Source organism: Mus caroli, unplaced genomic scaffold (assembly GCF_978045245.1).
Source record: "Mus caroli unplaced genomic scaffold, Mus_caroli_1 scaffold_9, whole genome shotgun sequence".
Lineage (NCBI taxonomy): Eukaryota > Metazoa > Chordata > Mammalia > Rodentia > Muridae > Mus > Mus caroli.
This window is the reverse complement of record NW_028227264.1, coordinates 18,573,664-18,594,448: the sequence shown is the minus strand read 5'-3', so window position 1 is coordinate 18,594,448 and position 20,785 is coordinate 18,573,664. Positions and strand designations below refer to the sequence as shown.

Here is a 20,785-nt window from a genome sequence, read left to right as displayed (position 1 = left end):
GCCCTCCTTGGTAACGCGGCCCCATTGCACCCTGGGAGACTAGAATGCATTATGATGCAATGCCTCTTTGCTTTATTTAAGCCTACACTGCTCCAAGAGGCTGGGAGCCTCCTGACGTCGTCCTGCTAACCCAGCAGGCAGAACAAGGGCATACCAATGACCACTAAGTTGAGGAGCTGCTTCCCGCCCTGCCGCTTTTCCAATTCCGCTTTCACATCTATCTGCTGCCTCAGCTTGCCAGACTTTCTCACTGGTGTCGGAGTGGAGCCCAGCTCTTCTGATGTTTGAAGGGAAGGAGGTGGGAGGGCAGATTTTGGAGTGCCGGTCTCAGGAATGTTAGGAGAAGCTACGCTCACATCATCACCAGGAGGCCCTTTGTGAGGAGCACGCACATTGAGTCCATTTTCCTCAGAAGTTAAGCTGCAGAAAGATCAGAAAAACTGTGAGAAAGTCATTTCAGACACTGCCCAACTGAGTCAGGCGGCAGGAGTATCTCTTGGCAACCCCTGATATTCTGGGTCTCAGCCTGCCTGTCTCAGGTCTGTCAAGCTGGAAAAGAGAAGTGACCAAAGCCAATCCACACCAATGAACACTGGGAGCCCTAGGTGTCTACTAAACATGAAGACCCCGCCCTGGCTGACAGCAGGCAGCAACGCTTCTGTATCCTAAGAGGTAAACACAGCTTTAAACTTTCAAATGTCGCTAAGATCTAAAAAACGCCCATTCCGGGCCCAGGCCTACACCCACTGCTTAGAACGGCAAGAATAAATTGGTAACAATGTTTCAGACACTTTGTCATATAATTTTATGATCTTAATTAACTTGATTTCTTATTTCTAACCGACCTTTCCAAAAGTGGAACCATCTGTTTATAAATCTAAAGGATTAATCTCCTTAACTTGGACACTTCAGACACTAAGACTTACCAGACTGAGTATTGATATCTGTCCTACATTTGATGTCTGAATCAATTCTACTTACCCATGTCTAGAGGTATAGTTACAATTCTCAGTATTAGTAAAGCAGAGTGTGCTCTAAGCAATGAGTTACCTCTTACACATGTACATGGAGAGAAATGAATTGCCAATGTGTATTTTACATTCTCTCATCCAAGTTCTAACTTAGTTTAGCTTCCACAATCAGTCAGAATCAGGAATGTATATTTGTGATGTTATGGCCAGGACTGGCTGTATATGCAATGATATAGCCAAAAATGAATTTTTGGATCAAATGGGTTTTCAAGAAAATTCAACACATTATGAATGTGATTTCTTGAACTCTTGGCAGCTTTTGTTTTCACGTGTGTGTGTAGGTCAAAGAACAGCTAAAAGGTGTTGGTGGTTCTCTTCTTCCACCAGGTGGTTACTGGGAATCACAGGCAGCAAGGCTTCTAGCAAACACTGCTACCGTCTCCCTGGGCCATCCGCATGGTCCATTGTTTAGGGTCTATCATTCTGAGAAAGTATGACTGTTATATGCTTTTCTCTGTTATATATGTCTGGACTCTTTATGAGACAGAATGTATTGAGTCATAGGCTGACCTGACACTCAGGACATAGTCAGCCTGCCTAGAACTCATGGTGACCTACCTGCCTTAGCCTCTAAAGCACCGGTGTTGCTGGGGTCTGCCTGCTAGGTCTGGCCTTCATATTTGACTTAATCCGAAAAGTAATTTGCTCATTTAAAAGTCAGAAAAAGGGCCGGGTGTGGTGGTGCACGCCTTTAATCCCAGCACTTGGGAGGCAGAGGCAAGTGGATTTCTGAGTTCAAGACCAGCCTGGTCTACAAAGTGAGTTCTAGGACAGCCAGGGCTATACAGAGGAACCCTGTCTCAAAAAACAAACAAAACAAAACAAAAAAAAACAAAAAAAAAAGTCAAAAAAAAGTTGAACTTAGGTTAAACAACCTATACGTTTTAGTTTTTCATGTTCCATTATTCAAGAAATATTTGTCCAGTGTTATTTGTCTGTCCATGTCTGTCTGCTTATGTTTTGAAGGCAGTTTCATTATGTAGCCAAAGCTGGTCTAAAACTTAGGCTCTCCTGCCACAACCTCTAGAGTATTAGGATCGCAACTGTGTAGAATGCCCAACTTCAGTATTATATATTGTGTGCTGTCAGACTACCAAAACTCTAATAAATTATCTGTATGTTAAGTGATATTTCAAACCATTTGATCTGAGAGGATCCTGTTAATCTGAAACACTGTGACTAAAAGCCTAAAATTAAAAAAAGAACTAGAATACATTATAATATATATGACACACTATATATTATGATTACCTTGTATACATATAGCAAATGTTCAAACACTCTCAAAGGCTGGGGCCCCCGTGTCTAGACATAGTGCTGAGACATGAAACTTGAAAATACGAGTCTACTAGAATAGTCTAAGAAAGACAGCTAGGACATGGTAGCCCATGCTTGAACATGATGGCACATGCCGTCTCAAGCACCAAAAAGAAACAAGTTATTGCTGGTAAGCTATGGACTGTGCAAAGGTGAACAGAGAGCTTAGCACAGTTGCAGAACTATTTACTCTGTGCTTCCCACTCACCGCACACCACTGAAATCAATGGGAGAGCCTTGCCTTGTTTCTATGGTTTTTCTGACTTTATCCAGATTATGAATCCTACAATGTATCCAATCCATCTCAATCTTTTCTTGGACATTTCGTACTCTATAATGAATTTTCCCACTGGGCCCTGTCAAAATGTTGACTCAAGAGACTTAAAAAAAAAAAAAAAAGAAAGAAAGAAAAGCTTTCCTACTTGGCAAATGTATGTTAAAATGCTCTATATTTCCAAGGCTTTTGATTAGTAAGTATTTAACTGATGTCCTGTGATGAGCACCATCTTCATGATGCATCTAGCACTGTGTGATCTCCTGGCCAGTGTTTGGGTTTTATGAAAGCTGTCCTTGGAAATGATCTTCTGTGGTTACTGTGTATCCAGGTGCTATTAGAAGCTGTGCTTAGATTTCCAATACAATGTATTACTTAAAGCTTATCTGCAAGCTGCTAAGACTCCGGAGACTCTCCAGATTGTGGCTGTGGCACCCTTAAAATAAGGGTTGTGTGTTTCAGTTATTTGCTCAATAAATGTCTCCCTAGCTGGACATAGTGCTGCACACCTTTAATCCTGGCACTCAGGGAAGAGGCAGGTGGATCTTTGTGAATTCATGGCCAGCTTTGTATATGTAGTGAGTTCCACACCCTGTCTCAAACAAAACAAGAGACTTCCATAAAAGAATTAAATACAACTGAACGCATCAAGGCTAAAAAGGGTATTTGTATTAATTCAACTCTATTTACGAGAGAAAAGGAAAACTTTTAAAATTGAACCAGAACTTAAAATTATCTGACTAGGTTAAAGCCGCATGACAAAGATTATTTCACCCATTACCTAATTTGTACTGGAGGAATTCTGTCTCCTAGACCTGACTTATCACCACACTCAATTTGAAATCAAGTGAATAAAGTCTTACTTTTAAGTCCAAACACTGAACATTAAACAAGGGGACATATATTCCCATCTCCACAGATTTTTATAAAAGGAGCCAACAGTAAGTTCCTGAGACTGAATTTCACATGGCTAAAAATAAGTCATCCTTGCTAGTGTTTGCTGACGTCTGTTCCTTTTATGCTCTGGCAAATGAAGGATACATACCATACAAAAAGCCCTCTTTATTTATTTTCTTTTTTATAAGACAGACCTCTGTCTGAGACCCCTAAGTAGCTGAGGATGGCCCTGAAGTCCTGGTCCTCCGGCTTCCACCTCCCAAGTGCTATCACAGCAGGTTCATGCCACAAGCCCAGTGAAAGTGGTATTTAGAGAATAAAAATTCTGACCGATTTTAAAGAGGCTAAATATTAAATTGAGATGCATGTAATTCACTTCCCTTCTCCACTAAAAACTACTAGAAAAATTCTAAAGATTGATTTAAAAATACCAAGTATTATCAGTGTTGACAGTCGTTTTTTTTAGATATCCCAAACTCTAGGAGTTTTTAATTGCATGTGTGATTGATACAGGGAACCATTTTATTCAGCATAAAAATTAAAAGAGGGGCACAAGACATAGCTTACAGTGTACAAAGCGCTTGCTGTACAAATGTGAGGCTCTGTGTTCAGACTGCCAGCACCCATGGGAAAGCTGGGCACGGTGGCTGCTGGGGTTGCAAGCACACAGACAGACCCCAAGGATCCCTAGCAGCCGCCTTCTGTCTCCACAGTGAGACAGTGACTGACCTACGTTCAGTTCCCAGCATCAGCCTGGGGGATTCCTCCAGCTTCCTCTTCTGAACCCCACACGTACTGCATTCACGTGCACATAACACACACAGGCACATTTACACAAAGTTAAAAAAAATCTTTAAAAATAGGTGAAGAGCAAGCAAGGAAAGCATCCATTAATCTCTGGCCATATGTTTACATTGGTGAGTGCATATACACAAACTTTATGCATACACACACACAGATACGCATACTTCATCCACACACACACAAATTTGCAAGCACACGCATTCTTACACTTATTACATCTTCACACACAAATATGCAAACACACAAACACATAGTTGCAAAAACATCAAGACAGTATTTTTATTTTATTTTTTATTTTTTTTCCTTTAATGTATTTGCACATTTATGAGCTCCAAGTGTATGTAATGCCTGCAAAGAGCAGAAGGTGGCGCTAGATCTCCTAGAACTAGAGTTCCATAAGGTTGTGAGCCTCCATGTAGATGCTGGGATTTGAACCTTAGTACTCTGCAAAAGCAGCCTGTGAGTGTGGCTAACCACTGAGCCATCTCTCCATCCACAAAGCAGTATTGTAGCTATTGAGTCACTCAAAGACAAGGCTAAAATCAAAACCAACTTCTCAGCCCTGTCTGTCCTTTACTCTACACAAAGTCCATGAGATAGCTGAATTCCAGTGCTTTATTATGCAGAATTGAACAGGCTGCTCTAATCAACCCATAGGAGGCCATGGAAGTTTTAAAAAGGGGTAGGGGCTTGCAAGTCTTACCCAGGCACTTCAAATCCCATGGTCTGCTTCTTCCCGGATACAGTCATTTTAGCAACTTTTGGCACAATTTCAGATTCACTCTGGGATGACCGAGATATAACTGATTTTCCTAATTAAGGAATAAAATATAAAAGGACAATTAATTTCCAGAAACATATGGCATATTATAAATTAGAGACTGTGATTGACTGACACAGACTTCACGCAGTGAGAGAAAGAGTGAGGCCCATGCTGGGAAATCCCCGCCGTCTGGACACCCATGTTCAACCCCACCAGATCGCTTTCAAATTTTGAGCTGACTGTTAAGTTTCAGTATTAAGAAACAAGGTGGTTTCTGCTCTGAGCCTTATTCTAACATTCTACCTAGATCCTCTACCTACCTCTGTGACCACACCCTTTCACAATACTAAAACTGTCTGGTCAGTTAGCAGATGGCTAAACTATTTTTGATTTATCAACTGATGAACAAGATGAAAATCTGCTGAAATTCTCTGGAACATTTCCTGTGTTTTACTTGCATAGAGCATTAGATACTGTGAGGTCTATGATACCCATAAATACAGGAAATGAGGACAATATAGAAAAATTAAAAGCATGAAAGATAAGCTATGAGCCAGAGTATGAGTGTGCACATTTGACTCCTCATACATAACTCTCTAGTTTTAAAAATTAATTTTCAAGGAGTGCCAAAAGGAATGGATTCACAAAAACATGGAAGCTACATGTTACACTACTAGTAAACACACCTATAGAGAGTGCCATGTCAATCAGGAAAGATAAATTAATGCACAGACTCATGAAAACGCTTACTATGTGCTCACTGTAGGCCAGGATTGCTTGAGATGCAACGGTGACCAAGATGATGTGCTCAGAGAGTTCAGTCAGGGAACAGAAAACACGTTTTAAAATATAAACTGTTGTTACTGCTAGGAGGAGTTCATATATGTGTAAGATGTGACGGCGGCACACATGAATTAGAGCCTCCCTAGACACGTGGGAGTTAGAGCTCCATGACAATCAATCAATCAATCAATCAATCAATCCACCAGTCAATCAAGAATAGGAGCCTACAGCATAACCAAAGCACACTCCAGAAGGCAGTCTGGTCACTGAGCCGGCTGTAGGAGAAAGCTGTTCCGAGTGCAGAAAGTGCACCATGTGAAGCCAAAGAGGTCAAACACACAGGACCACTGGGGCCAGACACCAGCCCTCCTCCTGTTCTAGAGCCGTGGCCAGCATGGGAAATGAGAGAAGATACAGTAACAACACGTGAAGACAGCCGTCTGAAGATAAAGAAAACTATGACATTCTATATTCAGAATCCTGACCACCCACCCACCCGACAGCGTCCAGTGGCAAGTAGGCACTTCACCAAAGTCAGACAAGGCATGAACTGTAGCCTGCCTGCTTTGTGGTTCATGAGCACATGACTGTAAGAGTGTTGGGGTAACCTATCCCCCTAGGCACACACATTGACTCAAATGACTACATAGGTGTGCCTTTGTCTTTTCAATTGTTAGGTGCTGTGCTGGCAGGATATTTGGTATTGTCATTTCTTAGGCCTATTACTTGCTTTCTATATGAGAATGCTTATCCTTCCTCACCGGCCCAAAAGAAGATTCTCTGAATTGGCAAGTAGCCAATTCGGGCCAAAAGGCAAGACATCGAGTGGACCAGGCACTGCCCTGTTGCTGACTGGCTCAGACTGGATGAGTAAGGACGAGGCTCTGCAGAATAAAGAGCTGGTGGAAGAGGCCGGGTTAGGACCAGCAGTACCAGCAGTGCCATCAACAGGGGCAGGGAGGCCAGAAGCAAGAGCATGAGAAAGGCAGGGAGCACCGTGTGGAGAGACACGGGTGGAGACTTAAGCAGCTCTCTCTCGTCAGGTGGGCTAGTAGAGAGACTGCCCAGCAAACAGGCCAACAGTCTTATACCATACAGACGGCTCCACATCTTTATTATTAGAACCCAAGTGGGGCCTCTAAAGCCCTGCGATAGAAGAGCATTAGAAATCTGAAGAGAGAGACAAAGGAACAAGCCAGGGTGGTCCCATTACAAAGTCCTGAAAGTACTTTCCATTTAAGTACACAGAAGCTGGAGAGCCAGGGAGAGGTGACACCAAGAAAGGGAACAGAGGGCCTACAGCACCCCAGGACTCAAGGCTGCTGACGATCAGGTGATAAGATGCTGAAAACTCAGAACAACGTGGCTTTAGATAAAGGTCACTAGTCGCTTACAAGAGCATTTTAAAAGAAAGAAAGTAAAAGCCAGAATAAACGGAACAGCAGAAGGCATGTAAGAAAGCAGAGACATACACCCCTATTTTTTCATCTGTGACTGGTAAGTCACCATTCCTGACATCTTTCAAGTCTTAGTAATTCAACTGGAAGCAAAATCTGGCATGAACTAACATGAGGCTATGGACAGCCTTTATTTCAGACACTCCAGGGTGGGAGGAGCAATGAGCTTGAGTACAGAGTCTGTCTGTTACTCAACCAGCAGGCCGGCAGACCCACGCTGTGTGCATTCACCGCACACTGTGTGCCTGCACTGCTTCTGTGAACCCGCGTGTTTCTGATATTCTGATGAGGACTACAAGTACACAGTGACTAACACTGCACAGCAGGAAGGGGAAGTGTCCAGGACCCCACTGGAAAGGCTTGCTGTGCATGCTGCCAACACTCACACGGTTAAGAACGCAGGAAGATCAGGGTCCAAAGCACAGCCGACACCAAGGTGGGGCTGAAAGGGAAGGCAGAAGGCAGACATGGATGTCTGGGAACTAAATGATGAGACTTTCTCATGGATAACTTCCTTGTTTGTTTGTTGTTTTAATATAATAGTTACTTTCCTGGTAAGACTGGAAAAAACTGAGACTTAGGAAGAATTTTTAATAACAGAAGAATAGTGTTACACATAAACAGAAATGTAGCTGGGCATGGTGGCACACAATTTTAATCACAGCAGAGGCAGGAGGAGCTCTGAATTTGAGGCTAGTCTGGTCTACGCAGTGAGCTCCAGAACAGCCAAGCTATGCAGGGATCCTGTTTCAAAAAACAAAAGAAACACACAGCCGGTGCTCAGAACCAGGTGCTCAGAACCCCGTGCAGCATCTGCCGTTCTGCGTCTGCCTTACCTCACTGGGTAGAATCTTTCTAGATCCATCCATTTACCTGCAAATGCCATGATTTTTTTAACAGCCATAGAGTATTCCATTGTGAATATGTTAGACATTTTCACTGTCTGCCTGCTGAAGGACATGTAGCTGTCTCTATTTCCTGGCTACTGTGAAGAGGGCAGCTATGAGCCCTGCTGAGCAAGGGTCTGAGGAGTGCATGCTGAATCCTGTGGGTGTGTGCCAAGAGTGGTGTGGCTGGATCACCTGGTTGAAGATTCTCCAGACTGATTCATAGAGCGACTGCACCAATCTGCATTCCCAATAATGAAGAGCTAGGGTCCTCTTTCTCCACAACCTCCCAGCAGGTGCTGCCCAGCCGTCTGTTCATCTTAGCTATTCTGACTGGGATGAGACGGAGCCTCACAACTGTTTTAATCTGCATTTACATGCTTTAGGTAATTACTAGTCATTTTTATTTTCTCTATCAAGATCTCTGTTTAGATTCCGAACCCATTTTTAAATTGGATCATTTGTTTCCTTTAAATCTTTTTTTAATTCTTTGTACATTCTGGATATTAATCCTCTTTCAGAGTCCGGTGAAGATTTTTTCCTCATTCGATTGTTAGAAGACTTTTAGCTCCATATCCTCAAATGCCAGTATATAACATGGAGTATACAACAATCCTAAAAACCAATCAAGTCTAAAGGACCACAGAGGCGGGGGCAGGGGCAGCAGGCACAGGTGACAAGAGGTAGGAAACAGTAGCAGGGAGAGGATGCAAGGTCAGTAAGAGAGAGAAGAGGAATAGTCAACCACAAAGCCATGGAGTAACTTTTATGTCTACCTAACATTATACTTGTACATGTACACACACACACCTTAAACACAGTGAACCCACTTAAACGATGCTCCCCTTAAAAACCATAGACTAACAAAAGCACTAGTACCAAGCATAAACTAGCTCCTTTGAAAAGGTTGGTCAGGGTAATCCAAGTGACTCCGAGATAATATAGATTATAGATGTGGCTCTTGGTTGTTTCTCAGGGATTTGGGGTGGCTCTCTTGCTGAAGACAACACACACTGTGGACACAGGCTCAGTTGACAGTCATCTGACCCGAAAGCCTCTATCCTGTGACCTGGCTTCCATGGTTCCAGGAGATCCTATGCAAGCTGCCAAAGGGCAGAGATAGCAACTACACAGTCCTACCCAGCTTCAATCCCTGTGGACAACTACCAGCATTAAAGCCCACTCAACAAGAAAGAAATCATGTCTGGACCTAGTCAGCTCCCCACGGCTCATGAGGTCACTCTATAACTCTATTACTACCATTTTACTACACTAGCTTAATTCCTTCCTTACTACACTCTAAATCTTATCCTTATACCCACAGGGTAAACGTGGCTACCATCCCTCAACACAGAAGCATCTTTTTACAGAACATGGAAACCACTACTGGACACAAAGCAGAGATCAATAGATCATGGGGAGCCCAGCAGCAGCAGATACATGGACATCACAGCTCCTGCATCCTATGGTGCATAGTGCATCCTACGGCACAGAGAACACTGTGGAGGAGGACAGAAAAGACTAAGATCTGAATACCAGGAAATCTACTGTGAAACAGCTTCTCCTAAGAAGGCCGCATGAACAACACCATAACAATGGCAATATCAACTGGTATATTAATGTGAAAGGATGGAACTCTCTCAGGGTCCAACACCTAAACACCTCTTTACAAGCACCCACGCCTGCGGAGAGAAGAGTTAGCCTCTCCCAGGATGAACCTCCTTTTGGCTGTTCAGTACAAAGTAGCTGGCCTAGAAACTACATACACACAACAGCAAAGAGAAAGAAGCTTTCACGCAGGGGCACATGAAAATAGTTCAAGGGAGAGGCTGGAGCAAGGGGCATGGGGAAGCTGATGTGATTCTATTCCAATTAAAAACATTTAAAAACAACAAAAAATTAGGGGGTATTAGACCCTTTTTACACTTTGTGGTTATTAATGAGACATTAGCAGAAAAGACACTGACTGCTGCATGCAAGATCAAGGTTCTACCCAGTAAGTACCAGGACAAAGTAAAACCTTAAGATATGACCCTCTAAAAAACTGAACTGTTTGTAGACCAGGGCCTCTAAGCTGGACACATGAGAAATGGAGAATACCAAATGAAGAGAACGGTCCTCGGGTCAAGAAAAGGCCATGGAGGCAATGGGAGTCAAAATAGATGTGAACTAGTCATTATGAGGGGAAGGAAATTCGACTGAGTGACTAAGTGGGTATCACTGCAAATGAAGCCAGATGAAAATCCTGGATTGGTGTGCACCATTGTATGGCATGATCATCAGGACCTCAGGAGGCAGGAGACAACTGATAGCCAACGGCCAGAGTCTTTAATGAGCAAGAAAAGGAGCTGTGAGGTTGTAAAGCAGACGCCTGCACAAGAATCAGCAGAGGCCTGACACAAGCAAAAGGAAACCACCACGGAGCAGACACAGGAGAGTTCCAGCCACAATGAGGCTGGGCAAGCAGGAAAGGAAGGGCTGGTTTCCTAGGTCCTGAGGCTGAGAATGAAGTGGATACGTCCCAGGAAAGACTGGGGCAGCACTATGGAGGGGTTGGCTTTTATGAGAAAAGCAAGGTCTAGAGTTCCCAGAGTGAAGAGGGAGGGAAGGCAGGAGATGCTTGGTGCACCATGACGGTGATGATGATAGTGACTGTGGTTGTACTGATGCTGCTCCTGCTGCTGGTGATGGTGGTGATGCTCCTGCAGCTGTTGAGGGTGACTGTGGTAGTGATGATGGTGATGATACATAAAGAGGGAGGAGACACCTGACTGGGTAAAACCAAAGGAGACAAGGTGGACTTGAACTTCTAAGAATAAGAAAAGGTACAGGATGAAAGTCCCACTCCGAGGCCCACAAGACTAACTCTAACTTCCCTTTAAGTTCATTTTTAGTACCTTCCAGTTTCATGAAAAACATTGATTCTTACATATTTACTACATTGAAATAATGTAATTTTTACTTGTAAGCATAGAGAAGTCAATGTGATGATCTTGCACTATTTTTAGGGATGCAGCAAATATTACTATGGTGTGTGTTTACTATAAGACTCAAGATGCAACGTTTCAATTCTTTGGTTAATCGAAAATAAACACAAGAATGCCAGTATTGTAGGTAAAACTACCACTGAAAGCACAGCACTAGCCTTCCTGTCTTCTAAGACAGATGATCCTTAAGAACACTAACAAAACCACAGGTCACTCCTAACTTCAAAATACAAACACACACACACGATTTTGCTACTTCCAAGAGTTCACACTGTATAAAGTCATTCTCATCATTAGCACCGGGCTGGATGGGAAACACACCCTACCGAGGTCAGAAATACACCAACAACTCAGTCACAGATACATATAAGCATTCAAATAAGCAAACACACACATACACACATACACACACACACACACACACACACAGAGGAGGGGGGAAGGGGAGAGGGAGAGAATATCATATCCTTCCCAAGTAAGTGGAAATCCCTTCACTGTGTGCAATAAATTTATTTGCAGTACATCTCACAGTGCAGCAGCAAAGGGGTACTGGGTAGAGAACAGGCCTCTGTGCCCCAGTCCTGCCCTTCTGTTAACTAGCTGATACCCTGCCCCTTTATAACTCTCCTCTCAAATTCTTCTAGGCAGTCACAGGTTTGCACCAGTGGGGAATTAACCCTTCCTGTGACATAGCTTCCAGCTGGCCCTTCTCCTTAGCAATCTGGTAAATGAAGTGTGTCACGTTTCCACTCACACAATGAGGTGAAATAAATGGTTCCCAGCTCAGTGGATCTATGTATAGACCACTTCCGACAGACCACTATGAGGTCAAATTCAAACATGCCATTCATTCTTAGAGTATCAAGAGCCGTGCTCACCCAGCCTCCAATCCAGGGCCATCCAAGGTGTGCATTCTAAAGATGCATAGTTAATGATTAGCCCTGAGTCCCCAGTAGAATGGGAAGAACTGCATACGTGGTCCATCCTTCATTAAAACTAAGTTATCCACTTCATCAAACCTGGCTTTTCCATTTTATAGATACACAGGACATACAAGTTAAACGATTTCACTGTAATAACAGGCTCTACAGCCTAAACCAATCACCTGCATGCCTACCCAGCTCACCTTCTTCATGCTACAGTTCCATCTGCAATAAAGCATTCTTAGAAAACAGCCCCTCCTGTCCCTTGTAGTCACCCTTTGACTGATGCTTCCCCCAGAACTGCCTGCTTCCTTGTTAGCTACAATGCTGGACTTAACCAAAGACTCTCTCACTGTGTACTTTTGTAAAGGATGCAAAGAGAGCATTGTGGCGTCATGTGAGTGTTACAGACTCCTGTTGGATTTAATGGTGATTCTTCTCAAAAACATATAAGCCACTCTGAGACACAACTATAAGAATGTGAGAAGCCTGGGCCTGAGTATACAAGGCTTCACTTTTAATCTGGCCCCAAACAGAACTAACAGAACTAAAACTCTAACAAACCAATAAACTTCCCAAAAAAGATTTATTTATTATGTATACAGAATTCGGCCTGGATGTATGTCTGACTGCCAGAAGAGGCCACCAGATCTCATTACAGATGGTTGTGAGCCACCATGTGGTTGCTGGGAATCGAGCTCAGGACCTCTGGAAGAGCAGACAGTGCCCCTAACCTCTGATCTTTCTCTCCAGCCCGCATGAATCAATAAACTTTTAAGAAATATGTTTATGCATCTGGTCTTTGTCTCCCTCCCCCATAACACATACACACTCACAGAGAGCTTTTCCATTTACTAAAGATACAGTAAAATAGGTAACATTCAATATTCTTAGAAATTACTAAAAACTGTGTAGAAATGGGACGGTCAAATTAAGACAAGGTAAGAGAAAAGCAAAAGAAACCACAAGTGATAATTGTGAATTACCCATGAAAACCCATGTGTCAACACTGTCTAATTCCTATACTTTCTCTACACCATTATAAAGGAATTCTCAAGTTTCTGCCTTAGGATCTCACTTGTACTCCATAGATACATAGTTTCCTCACTGTGGCTATCAATTTAAACAAGTCTCATGTGAAAAGAAATCTAAGAGTATACTACCAGAAACTATATTGGGCACAGCCCTTGTCACATCCACAAAATGAGTATCTGCTTGGGGATGAAGCTGAAATGCACGTATTTGCAAGAACACAAAAAGCAAAATCCCAAACAAAGCTAAAAAATCAACTTTCATTATAAAGACAGATTATCATTGAGTAGTATTTTAGAATAACTGTAATTTGAAAATAATCACTGAAGTTTGTTCTCAATCAAGATCATCAACTATAGTATTTAATTTGGACACTTCTATGTCCATTTAGCTTCCTGAGTTCTTACATAACTACAATGATAGGATCAAGAGTATCAGAACAAACATGAGCCGAGCCACACGATAGGAACTCAAAGTGCATTTACCTTCTCTAGAACCCAGTTCTATTTGCTTAAGAATTATGGTCAGTCTGAGAGAATGAGCAGTAACATGTATAAATCAGAAACGACAGGAAACCTGAACTTACAGCTATCACTCGAGACTTTCTATACAATACCCAGAGAATATTTAAATCAGGGAATGTCATTAGAGTAGCTCAATAAATTAGAGAATCAGCACTACTCCAGCCAGGAGGGATGAATTTATATGTCTGTTACACATTTAAATAAGCCAATAAGAAGTGAGCACATAGAAATAGACATGTACAGTCAGCCGGTCGTTTCCTGACAGCTCTTTCTGATATTCTGCTAAAGGAATGAAGGCAGAGGCAAATGCAAGGGTGATTCCTTTGAGCGTGTTTCCTCTTACAGAGAAGTATTTCAGCGTAAAATCTATTCTGGATTCATCAAATTCTCAAAAAGTAGGCTTCCTCTGTGTTACTGATCCTGAATGTGATCATTTGCTGCTGTGAAGAGACTGTCCTCAGCATTATCAGATACTTGACAACACTGCCCAGATCTCTCCAGACAGTGGAACAGGATTCCTTCAGTAGAGAACCCCAGCTGTTGAGAGTCTTAGCAGAGGAATTAAGTGCACAGCACAGATATTATATAAAGCCACTTCCGTCAAGCCAGCGACTCTAACACTCTTTCCCTACCTGTCAGCCAGGAAACTTCAAACATTTACTGCTGATTCCTTTCTTCAAAGTGTTTTCTACCCAACTAACACCACTTCCTTTACTTTTCTTCTCATGAACGCCATTCAGATTGGTGTCTTCCTTTCTCAACGACCGAGGACCCGATGTCTGCAGAGTCTGATAGTGTCCTATCTTCTATCCCTTTTCAATAAACCATCTCTTTCCTGTGTCACCGGAGTCTTTTCCCCCATGTTCACACTAAAATATATTCAGTGTCTCCGTACAAGGAAAAATAAAACAAACAAAACCCAAAAAACCCACTCTTACTATACACAGGCCATTGCAATATGGCCCCAGTGTATCGTTAAAAACCCCATCTCTATCTTGCTACTCCTGTCTGCAGACTGGGGTCCTTTGCCATCAACAATTTGATTCCTCAAATACGGAGCAATAGAAATACCATGTTGATGTTCTATACAAATGTCCTAACCTTCATGAAAACTATAGATTTATTATTATTATTTCAAGATTCATGAATAGGAAGCCAACTTCTACACTCAATTGAGATTTGCTATTCCTGTGAAGTAAAAACTACAAAACTGTCTCCCCTAGGTGACAAAGAATAGAACCCAGTACATATAAATCTGCATGCACCTTTGCTACCCTGTCAGAATACCAATAGTATACCCCATGTCAAGGACTCCAACCAGTCTCACGGAGGTTATCTCTGTGCCTAGTTTTCTTCTCAGTAAATTTATTTTTTTTTTATTGTAGTCTATATAGTGGGCATTTCTGATGAACTGAACGAATCCAGATACATGCAGTGCCTTAACAAGTGACTACCAACAGAAAGGACACAGTCTCTGTGGAGTTCTAATCAACCAGGATTACAGACACTCTGGCAATAAGTCACTCATGACAGAAAGAAGCAAAGCTCCAACTGTGTGGCACTGTGGTAGGAACTGGATAAAAACAGATCAAAATAGACCCTGATCATAACATTAAAGGAAGTCAGGATAGGAGGAAAACAGTAATAATGACAGCACTCCATGAAGGAACCCCACCTAAACGACGACAACACCAAGAGCTTTGCTCATGAGACTCTACTTGCACACTGGTGTTTCAGAGCTTTGCAAGTCAAATTATGACATCACCCTGAACACAAGCAGGGGCAGTAGTTTAGAGATTCATTCTGAGGGATATGTCTGACACTAAGATAAGATGGAAAGAAGTAGCATGGTTAAGAGAGTTCTGAGAGATGGGGGAGCACTGTGGCATGCAGGAAAACAGGAACTTCAGTGGCCGCTAAGACTAACCAGATGCACTATTAGAACATGGGTGAGATGATCATGTGGTCAATCAAATAACCCTATTGAGAAATGTGGTACAGAGCTAAACAAAGAATTCTCAACTGAGGAAACGCAAATGGTCGAAAAACACCTAAAGAAATGTTCAACATCCTTAGTCATCAGGGAAATGCAAATCAAACAACCCTGAGATTCCACCTCACTCCAGTCAGAATAGCCAAGACCAAAAATTCAGGTGACAGCAGATGCTGGCAAGGATGTAGAGAAAGAGGAACACCCCTCCACTGCTGGTGGAATTGCAAGCTGGTACAACCACTCTGAAAATCAGTCAGAGTTCATCGGAAAACTAGACATAGTACTACCTGAGGACCCAGCTATACCACTCCTGGGAATATAGCCAAAAGATGCTGCAACATATAAATAACAAGGATACATGCTCCACTATGTTCATAGCAGCCTTATTTATAATAGCCAGAAGCTGGAAAGAACCCAGATGTCCTTCAACAGAGAAATGGATACAGAAAATGTGGTACATTTACACAATGGAGTACTGCTCAGCTATTAAAAATGATGAATTCATGAAATTCTTAGGCAAATAGATGGAACTAGAAAATATCATCCTGAGTGAAGTAGCCCAACCACAAAAGGACATACATGGTATGCACTCCCTGATAAGTGGATATCAGCTCCAAAGCTCGGAATACCCAAGATACAATTCACAGATCACATGAAGCTCAAGAAGAAGAAAGACCGAAGTGTGGGTGCTTCCGTCTTTCTTAGAAGGGGAACAAAATATTCATGGGAACAAATATGGAGACAAAGGTGGAGTGAGACTGAAGGAAAGGCCATCCAGAAACTGCCCCTCCTGGGGATTCATCCCATATACAGCCACCGAACCCAGACACTATAGTGGATGCCAATAAGTGCATGCTAGACAGGAGCCTGATAGAGCTGTCACCTGAGAGGCCCTGCCAGAGCCTGAAAAATACAGAGGTGGATGCTCACAGTCATCTATTGAACTGATCATGGGGTCCCCAATGGTGGAGTTAGAAAAAGGACTGCAAGAGCTGAAGGGGCTTGTAACCCAACCCCTAGGAAGAACAACAATATCAACCAACCAGATCCCCCAGAACTCCCAGGGACTAAACCACCAACTAAAGAGTATACATGGAGGGACCCAAGGCTCCAGCTGTATATATGGCAGAGGATGGCCTTGCCAGGCATCAGTGGGAGAAGAGGCCCTTGGTCCTGTGAAGGCTCGATGCTCCAGTGTGTAGGGGAATTCGAGTGGGTGGGTGGGGGCACACCCTCATAGTAGCAGGAGGAGGGGGAAAGCAATAGGGGGTGAGGGGAGAATTGGGAAAGGAGATAACATTTGAAATGTAAATAAATAAAATATCCAATAAAAAAAAAGTTAATCATGGCACCAGCTTCTCCAAGAATAAAGGGAGGAAAATAAATGTCAGATGAACTCAAGAAAAGAAAAATAATAACGAGTGAACTGAGTGTTGCGAAGGGAAAACCATGAAAACAGGAACCTGTGACTGCTGAAACTCTGATCAGATACAGGAATCAATAGACTATGGTGACGACCAATCAACATGCAGGTAATGAAGACAGATGCGTGGGGTGATGGGCTGAGACTCCATATAAAACACCAGACTATAAGGCTACAGAGCAGAATGTGTACACAAGCCATTAATCAACTGAAGTCACTAAGACCCATACAGCTTACACAAGGTGAAGTGCAAGGAAGCAGCCAAGTAAAGAGTGCTCAGTAGAATATGTACCCACTCTCCTTGCAGATCAACTGAGGTTAAAATGGAACCAAGCTCCACATATTAGGAACTTTGACGTGGTCAAGCCCAACGTTTTATAGACAAATATTAGGTAACTACTCAAGATCGTGCAGGTGACTAAGGCTGGCCTTTACTCATTTTCTCCAGGATTTCCCAAGGCATCTTCTCTTTGATCCCACTGTGTCCTGATTGCACCTCCTCAAAATGACAGACATGTTTTCCCAAGAAAACTGAATCAGGGTCATTCTAAACTAAAACCCTGAGTCATGCACCTCTAGGAAATGCTAACATGTTGCCCACATCTGATGCTGTGAGTCTAGTGAGGCAGATCATGGATTACTGTCTGAGAAACTTCTGAAAAGGCAAGGCTGAAGTCAATCCTGCCAGGCAGGGTGGTGCCGGGCAGTGGGGTGCGTGCCTTTAAATCCAGCACTTGTGGAGGCAGACGTAGTGAGCTCTTCTGCTCATGCTGATTTTTAGGAGGTTGGAAAGGCATCAGATCCAAGCTATACATTCCAGTGAGATCTGTCAATTTTAGACCACGGGTAAAAGCAAAAGCTATCTAACTTATGAGTTGGCTATATGTACTATAGCACAAATTTAAAATATAGAATGTGTCTTATTTTTCAAACTGGTCTATTCTAGTTCCAGTTATTTTTGTAACAAAAATACCCTACACAATATACAGTCCAGTGAATGAAATATCCTAGGCATTCAAGTGTTTACTGCATAACTGTATAATTTTGTATATGGAATGAACCACACACTCTAACCTAGTGGTTCTCACATTAGGAGATGCAGATGGACTGGATAACTGCAAGCATGAGGACCCAATTCTGGATCCTAAGCACCCATGTAAAAGCCAGGTATGGATAACTGTGGTTTTAACCCCAGGGAAGCACTGACCAGCCAGTGAAGAGCAACCCTAGGCTCATCGAGAGATCCCTCTCAAAAGGCAAGGAGGAAAAGCAATTGAGGAAGGCAACTTGAATGTCGACCTCCACCTATGCCCACACAGAGAGGACACCTGCACACACACATGCACATACACCATGCACACAGATCAAGCACACACACAGACACATGCATGTAAATATCACATACATATACATTCTCACACAGACACATGCACATGGATATCACACACTCACAGATACACACCCCTCACACAGACATACACACATACCCATCTCACACAGACACACTTGGGCATACACACAAATCTCACACACAAACACACAGATACATAGACATTCACACTTCACAGATACACTCAAAGAGACATACACACCTCACAGACACAGGTACACACACCTACACACACACACACACACACACACTTATATACACACACCTCACGTAAGACACCCAGACATACACACCCCTCATACACACACTTTACACACGTGCACATATATATACTTGCATCTCATACACACAAACACCTCACACAGACACACATGCACACACACTTCACACACAAACCCATACACAGAAGACAGACAGACAGACAGACAGAAGGAAAACACTGCACCTCTGCTCCGCCCCCCTCTGAAGACTGTTCTCACCAGGAGAAACTGACTCTGACCGGCACCTTTCTCTAAGGAAAGAAAATAATAATTGAGAACCACTGCATCTGTCACCTGGGGTAAATCCCCCTCGACACACAGAGAAGTGGGGCTCAGAGAAGCTAATGCACAGGCTGGTCTAACACCCTTTGCCAGTCTAAGCACCTACCACTCAGTGCGTGCTTTCAGGCTCATTACAGGTATAAGCAAATTCACCCAAGAAAGAAACCCATTCAGATGACGTTTTAAGGTTTGTTCCCCTAGAGTTTTAATTGTAAAAATAACTACTTAGCCTACTAGGACTCTCTTTCCCTGCCACAGACATTAATCTCCAACATGATTGCAAAATACCTGAACATACACTATCACTACAAAGTACTAAACAAATAAAAACCGTTATCTATGGGAAGATCTTACTAAACTGAACTGAAAAACCAGGAAGCCCATAACCCATAACTAAAATGCAAGATTTACAAGGGACAGCTTTTAAATACAAGCCTGTAGTATCAGAGGGATTTTAACCTAGACCTGTTGTCAAGCATGGGTGAGAACCCTGGATTTGCTGCCAGCATTGGGGGGTTGAGGGGGCAGTATGGAGACAGAGAGAGAAGGGGTAGATAGAGTAGGGAGGAGAAGACACTATTATCAACATTTTTGTTTTAAATTAAAAATGACTTTGCCATAAAAGGCACCTGTTGCTAAGCATGGAGGCCTGAGTTCCACCCCTGAGACCCTTGCTGGAATGTGGACTAGGGTTTCCAGGAGAGTCCATGTTCCTATAAGTGCATTCAATATACCATAAAGTCCAAATACATTCACACATGTTAACATGTTCAAAATTTCAAGAAATGTTGATTTTCAAAAGAAAAACTTCAAATAAATCACTTCACTGAATCTAACCGAACATTAAAATTCTAGTTATCAGATGTACACTGAGACTTTGAGACTAGAGACTAGACCACTTCCTTCAACAGTACAGCTGCACTCTGGTCTGAACGATTCCCTCAAATCCATCATTCAGCACCCACTAATGAGAAGGGAACAGACAAGACAGAATCGCTGGGACCAGATTTCAAGTTTTTGGAAGTAACACCAAATCCATTAACTTGAGAAAACAAAACTTCAAGACCCGGGGAAAGAGCTCAGAGGTTGAATTGCTTGCTGAAAAAGCCTGAGGATCAGCATTCAGATCCCCAGAAACTCATCAAAATGTCGGGCTTAATGTCAAAGTTACAGGTGGATGCGACAGCCCACATGTAATTAGTGTCAGAAAGACAACATGGGATTCCTAGAACAAGCTGGCTAACAAGACCACCAATATGGGTAGTTCTGGTTTGACTGAGCTCCTGCCTCAGTGAGGAAAGCGGAAGAATCAACCCTGGGCAGCCACATGCATAGTACCTACTTGTATACACACACACATGCACAAACATGTATACACACAAGCATACTGTACATACACTCATTTACACATGCAGTAAGTAGATTTCAATGTATGCTGAGTTCCTCATAAGCCTTGATACAAAGTAAAAGTTGTAGCCGTCAGAGCCGTAACAACTTTTCTTGGTCACTTGGGAAAGAGCTGATGCTGTGCTTGAGAAATTATTCCTTACATCACTGTATTTGGGCTTGGGGAGACAGAAGCTGGTCACGTGTTTACTGTAAAGCAGGGCGACCCTGGTTTTAATCCTCAGGATCCACATAAGAAGCCAAGCCAGGGAGGAGGAAGGCAGACCCTAGCTCAGCGGTCAGGCAGCCCCTGCATCTGAGTGAGACCATGTTCCAAAACACAAGGCGGGCGGGTAACTCCTGAGATGACAC

General features: G+C 42.8%; 1 protein-coding gene across 2 annotated transcripts in view; it reads right to left on the bottom strand.

The window, feature by feature from the left end:
- Hbs1l (HBS1 like translational GTPase) overlaps positions 1-20,785 on the bottom strand; it is a 72,312-nt gene that overhangs the window by 26,799 nt on the left and 24,728 nt on the right. For both annotated transcript variants that reach the window (XM_085842678.1, XM_021173802.3), the window contains exons 5-6: positions 5,027-5,135; positions 155-420 (exon numbers count right to left, since the gene is read on the bottom strand). In XM_085842678.1, the coding sequence (XP_085698804.1) occupies positions 155-420; positions 5,027-5,135 (375 nt within the window). The remainder of the gene's footprint in view (positions 1-154; positions 421-5,026; positions 5,136-20,785) is intronic.